Source organism: Panthera onca, chromosome C1 (assembly GCF_046562875.1).
Source record: "Panthera onca isolate mPanOnc1 chromosome C1, mPanOnc1 haplotype 2, whole genome shotgun sequence".
Classification (NCBI taxonomy): domain Eukaryota; kingdom Metazoa; phylum Chordata; class Mammalia; order Carnivora; family Felidae; genus Panthera; species Panthera onca.
The window spans coordinates 87,804,835-87,813,718 of NC_138346.1; the positions used below are offsets into that span (position 1 = coordinate 87,804,835).

The following is an 8,884-nucleotide window of genomic DNA, read 5'->3' on the forward strand; positions in this document are numbered from 1 at the left end:
TAACAATGTCTCAAAAACCATCTAGGAAAAGGAAAATAAAACCTATATTTATTTTGACAAATCTTTTTTCATTGATGTAAAATGGAGCAAAGTCAAATATTTTAAAAATTTCATATTTTTATACTTGTGCTACCTATTTTTTTAAAATAGGACATCCCCAAACCAAGAACAGAATCAGCTTACCATATTATTTAAAAGAAAAAAAAATGCAATATGTATTTCTTAGTCACTGATTGTTTCCTTATTTTTGGTAATTCTTATACATGCCATCTTTACTCACAGCATACAAAGATGGTTATTCACATAATATCTTCTTAATATGCCCAAATCACAAAATAATATTTCCTCTAAGAGAAATATCATGCTATCATTAACTAGGTGCCACAAATAAGAGATATTCTAATACTGTATTGAAAAGAAATTGTTTTGAGCTCTAAGTGCTTAGAGAACAAGTAAATGCGTCTGCCTATAATTTTCAATAGTCACTCTATTGTTCAGAGAAATAGATGACAGTATAAAAACGCTGCAAGTATTTTATTCAGAAGAAGAAAAGGAACATAAAGAATCTGAGGCTAAGGTTGGCTGACAGGCTGATTTAGTAGCACCAGGAACTTTCTGTTTTTCAGACATAATTACAATGGCTCTATTATGTAAGAGAACAACGATTTCAAAGGTTTATGATAAACTCATGTAGTAGCAAAAATAAATTAATAAATTAATTAAGAAAAATAGAATTCTTTTCAGTGTTCTTACCTGCAGGTAGATCCTGCATTTTGGGGATATGAAAATTCTCTCTGAAGTGCCTCAGCTTATCTTCCTTATCAAGGTGGAGGGCAACCCTCTCATCTGTCAGGTGACATCTAAGTTCAGATGCGATGCGTTGAAGTGTGTCAGCTGGTAACTCAAGAGGTGAAGCCTCCATTATAAGTTGTTTCTCTAAAAGTGAAGAAAAATAATTAAAAATAATTTAGCCACCACCATTTTTTTTCTGTAGAAAATGAGCTTTTTAGGTAAAGAATGTTGTGTCTTTCCTTTTTTAAAAAATTTTTAATTTTTATTTATTTATTTTAATTTTTTTAATGTTTATTTTTGACAGAGAAAGAGACAGAGCATGAGCAGGGAAGGGGCAGAAAGAGGGGGAGACACAGAATCCGAAACAGGCTCCAGGCTTTGAGCTATCAGCACAGAGCCCAACGTGGGGCTCAAACTCACAAACTGAGATCATGACCTGAGCCCAAGTCGGACGCTCAACCGACTGAGCCACCCAGGCACCCCTAATGTTGATTTATTTTTGAGAGAGAGAGAGAGACAGACAGACAGAGCATGAGCAGGGGAGAGGCATAGAGAGAGGGAGACACAGAATCCAAAGGAGGCTCCAGGCTCTGAATGGTCAGCACAGAGCCCATTGTGGGGCTCAAACCCACAAACCATGAGATCATGACTGGAGCCGAAGTCGGATGCTTAACCAACTGAGCCACCCAGGCACCCCATCTTTTTTTTTCTTTTAAGTTTATTTCTTTTGAGAGAGACAGAGAGAGTGTGAGCAGGGGTCGGGCAGAGAGGGAGAGAGAGAATCCCAGGCAGGTCCCAAGCACGGTCAGCATGCAGAGCCCCATGCTGGGCTCAAACTCATAAAACCACAAAACTGTGAGATCATGACCTGAGCAGAAATCAAGAGTCAGTCACTTAACCGTCTGAGCCACCCAGGCATCCCAAGAATCTTGTCTTAAATACGATTCTCATTTTTCCAACCTTAGAATAACTTTATTAACCAAACAGCATTAAACCTCATGCTTGAGTTTTTCTCATGTATGAAATAAAGAAAATGATAATAACTTACGGATGTTGAAAGGAATAAATTAGGTAATGGTGGTCAGGACAGAGTATGCTCTCAATAAATGTTAGCTCTTTCCATTTTTATTTTCTGGATAATGGTCCAAATTAGTGGCTTTCAAACATACATAATTTTATCACCTTTTCCTCTAGATGTCTTACTGCGGTAACAGTAAAGATGCTTTTGTGGGGCAACAAGGTGGCTCAGTCGGTTAAGCAATGGACTCTTGATTAGGAGTCAGGTCATGATCTCATGGTTGGTAAGACTAAGCCCTGCATTGGGCTTTGTGCTGGCAGCTCAGAGCCTGTTTGGGATTCTCTCTCTCCTTCTCTCTCTCTGTCCCTCCCCTGCACACAGTGTCTCCTTCTCTCTCAAAATAAATAAATAGACATTAAAAAAAATTTTGTTTTACCTTTTTAAAATATTTACTTATTTGTGAGAGAAAGAGAGACAGAGCATGAGTTAAGGGGGAAGGGCAGAGAAAGATGGAGACACAGAACCCAAAGCAGGCTCCAGGCTCCGAGTTGTCAGCACAGTGCCCGACATGGGGCTCAAACTCACAAACTGTAGGATCATGACCCGAGCCAAAGTCAGACACTCAACTGACTGAGCCACCCAGGTGCCCCTTGGATCATAATTTTAAAATTAGGGACATATATACAATAAAATCTTAACAAAGTCTTTATTGTGAATGAAAAAGGTAAGTTTACCTTAAGAAATGTTGACTTTTGCCATAGGAAGACCAAAGAGCTGTTTCTGCTGCCATAATGAGAAACTTTTCTCTCACAACTATATGTTCCATCTTAGAATGAAACAGGGCCCTGTGGTATTTTGTGAAACTATATCCTGCTCTATGTAACCATCATTTAAATTTCGCACAATTTTGGAAAAAAAGCTCAATTTTCTGGAAGGGAAAAAATAACAGTGGAAATTTAACTACGTATTCTTAAACTTTACCCAAGTTTTCTTTATATTTATTTATCCATATTTCACAAAGTTTTAGTTTTTTTTGAAATTGAGCAACTATGGTATTAGAGAAAAAAACATTTTCTCAGGCTAGCTTGATTTACAAATTTATACTTTTGTGGCTCACGTATACATTCCTCCATTTATTTACTTTCCAACAAGTACTTGTTGAATACCAGCCATGTAGTTCCAAGCACTGATAGAATAACAGTGTAAAAGATGGTGTATAAGTAATTAATTAGTGGACAATGAAAAAAATAATTTTAAAAAATGTAATTTGAGATCGTTTCAACAGCTACGAGTAAACAGAACAGAGTAATGGGATAGAGAGTCACTGGGGTATGGAATGGCTTCTCAGGGAGAGGGTCAGGTAAGTGCATCTCTCTGAGGCAGGGACATATGTGCATATGTGGAACATTTTATGGAGTCAAACATGTGAGGACCAAGAACCAGAGAAGATGACAACAAGTACACAGATCCTGTGGTGGAGATGGTCTTGGCCTGTTCAGCTAATGCACTAAGGGAGGTAGTCAGAAGGAGAGACTATAAGATAAAGGAGACAGAGGCAGAGGCAGAAGTTAATTATGAAGAACTTTGAAGCTAGAAAGGAGTTTGGGTATTTTTCTAAGTTTAATGGGAAATTGTCAGAGAATCTTGAGTAGGAAAATGACATGATGTAATTTTGCATGAAATAAAAATCACTTTTTCTGCTCTCTGATGAATTAGAAGAGTTGAAAAAGAGAAGCAAATTAAGGCTATTCTAGTAGTTCAGAGAAAAAGTGATGGTGGATTAAATGTGAAAAAGAGAAAAATAGAGAAAAGTGTGAATTCATTATATATTTTGGAGGAAAAGCAAATAGATTTTCTCTGGTGTGGGATCTGGGCAAATATGTTGGAAGTGGTGAAATAAGAAATACCCGGGGAAGAAAAATTTTGAGAAGGAAAATCAAAGTTCTATGTAGGACACATAAAGTTTAAGGTAGAAATATCAAACTGGCCATTGGATGTTGTTTTCTATAGCTTAGAAGAAAATTAGATCACAAGATATAAGCTTGATATTTTTCAACTCATAGACTATACTTAAAGCCTAGAAATCCTAAGAACTAACTAAAACTAACAGAGAGGAAGCTCTCAAATCTCAATTCAATCATCTGTCTTTAATTCATCACCTTTACTTCTCCCACCCCAACCAACACACCCAGTATTAGGCAATAAACAGTTGCATGTCTGAATATTGTACAATGCCAGTAAAACAAGCATACTTCTTATTCTCTAAACTTAAATTCTTCTGCTTGTTTATTTGAGCTCTTCTTTTGTCAATTGCCAGTGGTCTCCTTGATGAGCTGTTCTGTATATTCTCAAAGAAAGATACTGATCTTGATCTGAATATGTTTTTAGCTTTGATGCCAATAATGATTACCAATTGCTCCAATCCATGCTTGTACAAAAGTCAATGATTTCAACATTGGTGTTGATTGTTCTTTCAGTATGTGACCATACTAAATTATTGTCTTTTTCATGAAATTTTCTATGTGATTTTTCATGTCATTCTCATGTCATTCCCTTTGCCTAAAATGTCCTATTTCCCTTTATACACATTCACATCCTAGTCACCTTCAAAGCCCTAGCTCAAATGTTACTTTTTTTATCCTATAAGTCCTCAGCTAAAAGTAAGTTTTCCTCCTCTGGATACCTGTAACACTTAGAAGCACATCCTAATTGATAAATAATGCATCTTGTCAGATACTATATTTATTTAGATGCATATATGTTTGGGAAAGCTTAAACAAGTTGCCGTGCCTACAACTTGATTTTGCGTGGGTTCCTACCTATTACCTTCTGATGATATAACCTGCCTTTTGAATGGAGATGACTGTGCCTCTACCACTTGACAGTATCAACTGCTTGGTCACACTTGATTAGACCCCTAATGGACATGACCCACTTGAGACAATCACCTGTTGTGTCAATGACCTGCAAGAGACTTGTGAATGCCTTAGCCAAACAGTCATTCATGATTGTGTTTAGCTGAGCATCGAATCAAATTCTTTCAGGAATCATAGCTATGACATACAGTCATTTATTCGGTTAGAAACAGGAGCAAAAACTTTAAAAAATCATAGAAAGCAATGATAAAATGGTTGGGTGTAGGAGTCTTGTCATGAGTGACTCATTTTTTCAAAGTTAAACAGAGCCACTGGTTGCTAAAGCATGAAGTGATTTCAGCAGCAAGTAAGAATCAAGTTAATTATGCAACAGCAGGTGATGGAATAGCTATGTCTCCTGAAAGGTCCAGGAAAAACCAGTCTGGAGAGTCACTGAATCCTTCCATGCAGCAAATTATGTGTAAGGCCTGGAAGGCCACCTACTTGGCTGTTCTGAGAATCCCACGAGCTATTTTCTGCCTATCAAGGGTGTCTTTACTATAAACCTATTACTTACAGTGGCTTGATTGAGTTGCTAGTCTACACTACTGAACTGTATTCTACCTAGGGGCCTGAATCTTGTTCATCTTTGCATCCATTCCATTCCTGAGCAGTGGCTTTTAGATAGAGAGTTCCCCTAAAACGACAGTTGAACAAAGATGCACAAAATAGCTTGAATTATTTCACATGATTAATGACTGTTCACAGAGGATACCATTCTTATTACAATCACATGGAAATTAAAAACATTTTCAATGAGACTAAGAATCAAGAGAGCTTGTCTTACATTTAAGAATGTCTTTGGAGAGTCAGCACTCTTTTATTTTTATTTATTTTAAATTTTTTTGATTTTTTTTTTTGAGAGACAGAGAGACTGAGCATGAGTGGGGGAGGGGCAGAGAGAGAAGGAGACACAGAATCTAAAGCAGGCTCCAGGCTCTGAGCTGTCATCACAGAGTCCCACACAGGGTTCAAACTCACGAGCTGTGAGGCCATGACCTGAGCCGAAGTCGGATGCTTAACCGACTGAGCCACCCAGGTTCCGTAAGTCAACACTTTGATGGTTCATTGGAGTTGACTGTAAACTCTAACTGGGTTACCTAAATAAACTGACAGATTAGTTTGCTACCATTATATTCCCAGTAAAATCCAACTTTCTTTGTTTAAAACAAAAAAGATATTCATATTCATTCATTAGCTAGTTTATATTTGTTTCTTATTTAATCCTTGTAACAATCCTGAGGGATCAGAATAACTCTCCCATTTCCAGACCAAACTCTGGAATCAATAGAGAAGAAAGAAAAAGGTATGAGGATAAGAGAGTTCACTGTTTGGGACTGTACTTCACTTGAGGAACTTAGTCAGTCGTGCTTATCTTTGGGATGGCATGCAGGTAGAATGTACAGAGCAGGATTCCTGACCCTCTAAATTTATTTTTCCTTTCATCTTGTTTTATGACTTTTAAAAAATGTTTCTTTCGCTCATTCTTTTTTCCCCCCTTCATTATTTTTTTCAGCTTTGTACTCAGTCTGCAAAATACTGCAGGCAATGAATCTATCTACTCTTTTTAATCAGTCCTTCCAGTCCAGTCCCAGCCAGGCAGAGGTTAAAGCAGCTGGTTCCTCTTCTGGGCCTGTCACAGCCCAAATGTCACAACCCCACCTGCACCGACAGTGAGATACCTGCTGGCAAAATAATCTTTCTGGGAGAACACACCTGGTCTCACCCTGCCAACAGGCACAGCCACCACCAGAAGCTAATACAGTCCTCAGTGCCCACAATACCACAGTGCCCTCACTCCAAAGAAGCAGTTTATTAACTCATAACAGTTGCTGCTTCATTCTGCACTCATCCTGCCATCTAAGACAATTAGTGCTTCACAAGCCATAATTTTATGCCTTGTGTAGGTTTATCATTTTCAAATAAACTAACATGCCCTTATTGTGAAATAAAAAAATTCAATCCAACTTAAAAACCCCAAATTGTATATGTCACATTTTAAATAATGATGTTATTAAGAAAGTGGAGATGTATATGCATTTGGTCTTGGGCAAGTCACCTAACTTTTCTGTTCTGCAATGCTATATAAAACTAATTTAAGTTCTACTTTCTTCAGAAGATCATGATTAAGAGTGAATGAAATTAAGTAGGTAAATTTCTTTATAAAGAGATAAAAGATGTGCTCATGGTATCTTTAAGTATTAATACCCTGTGATGAAAATTGCCATTTTACCCTCACTTTAGCTTTTGAAATTTTGAAAATTGCATTTTGCCAATTTTATTTGGACAGCTACAACTTTAAGGCTAAAACTTTTATTAAAAATGATTGTTTTGGGGATTCTCGGTGCCTCAGTCGGTTAGGTGTCTGACTTTAGCTCAGGTCATGATCTCAAAGTCCGTGGGTTTGAGCCATGCGTTGGGCTCTGTGCTGACAGCTCAGAGCCTGGAGCCTGCTTCCGATTCTGGGTCTCTCTCTGCCCCTCCCCACTCATGCTCTGTCTCTCTCTGCTTTCAAGAATAAATAAAACATTTAAAAATTTTTTAAGTAAAAAAAATGGACTGCTTTCAAGGAATCATGGAATTCAGGATCCTCCAGTCACCCATGGGACTAAGGTTAAATAGTTAAATAAATGACTATTGAATACTCAGTGGTTAATCTTTATACAGCTTCACATTTCATGCCTGAAATGAGCCAATTAAACACATGAGTTCAAAGTTTAGAAGCTGACAAAGCAAATTATAAAGAAAGTGTATAGCGTTTCATTGAGAAAGAAATAAAGTATTACTTAACATATGTGTACAGAGCCACGTTCTTTAAACATATCATTGTTTGAGAAATGAGTGACATCATTGTCACAACTGCATGTTTCATATCAAGGATTATATGAGTTACATGCTGAATTTCACATTAATAAGATCAATGCATTTGCTCCAATGCTATTACCTAATAAAACACCCCACCCCTCTCAAAATAAAAGCAGGAAAGAAAGAAACAAAACAAAACTTTCTTACCTATTAAAAAAAAAAGTGTACCAACTCTCCATTCTTAGGAAAATATTTCATAAAATGAAAGGGGAAGAAACCTTGCTCACGAAATAGACGTTTTCACTTCCCCAAATAAATATTTAATATGACTAATGGCACCACAAGACAACTAGAATTACCAGAAAACAGAGGACTTCATGCTTCTTTAAAGATGTGAATTTTTATATGATCTTACCACTTCAACTCAAGTAACTGCAGAAGTACTTTAATTAGTCAAATGTAATTATCTTTTAGTAAATGAATTGCACAGTACTATTGACAACAGTTCTTTTTCACTACATTGGTAAAGATCTCTTTATTTAAGCGAACATTTTAAAGGAGGGGAGGGCATTAGGGGACTGTGTCATTTTTATAAAGATAATTTGGAGAATAAAAAGAGAAGAAAGAGCCTGGCAGAAGAAACCACTAACACAGTGTAGCAAGGATTCTAGCAGAAAGAACTTTCCTTTAGAAAAAAATCACTGACTATATATTTGTGTAGAGTGTATTATCTGTGTCTCTGTGCTTACCAGCTAGGATTCCGATGATGGGATGGATCCACAGCTCCCTGCCTCCTTTAAAAAAAAAGAAAGAAAGAAAGAAAAGGAAAAAGAAAAACTCTCAAGATTTCCTTGCAGATTTACAGGTCAGAACTCAGGGTGAGAAACTCCGGGCACTTCTGCATAGACAAAAACCTGTGGGGAATTTGTGAGCTAACTTTAGTTCCTCCCCCTTTTTCTAAACTGATAGTAAATCTCCAGTCACTGACAAACACCTAAGCAACAGGCGGCTCTTGCTCTCTCTTTCAAACAGGAGGGGCTTATTTAGGACTTTGTCCTCTAAGCCGCTCTAAACACTAAACTCTAAACACTTCTTTGCCTTCCAACTCCTTAGAACTTTGGGCAAAAAAACTATATCCTATAATGATCCTACTGAGTAAATAGAGTAACCTTGTTGGTGTGTAAGTCATACCAATGAGTTTGCTCTGGAGCTAAATTCCAAAATTCGCATTTCTTCTTGGTTTGGGCTCTGGAATACACTAATAAGGACGGGAGAGAAATTCTTTCCCAAGTCTCAAAATAAAGGAAACTTGGCTTTTGAGGCCACGCCCGGTGATCAAATGCATTGAGTTTCT

At 37.2% G+C, this 8,884-nt stretch overlaps 1 protein-coding gene across 3 annotated transcripts in view; it reads right to left on the bottom strand.

Moving 5' to 3' along the window:
• KYNU (kynureninase) overlaps positions 1-8,503 on the bottom strand; it is a 122,148-nt gene extending 113,645 nt beyond the window's left edge. Inside the window, exons 1-2 of one of the 3 annotated variants that reach the window (XM_060626170.3) lie at positions 8,280-8,502; positions 754-936 (exon numbers count right to left, since the gene is read on the bottom strand). In XM_060626170.3, coding sequence (XP_060482153.1) covers positions 754-922 — 169 coding nt within the window. In that variant the 5' untranslated portion in view covers positions 923-936; positions 8,280-8,502. Of the gene's footprint in view, positions 1-753; positions 937-8,279 lie in introns of all 3 variants that reach the window. The other 2 variants (XM_060626171.3, XM_060626173.3) reach the window with 2 other exon arrangements.
• Positions 8,504-8,884: the final 381 nt, after the last annotated feature.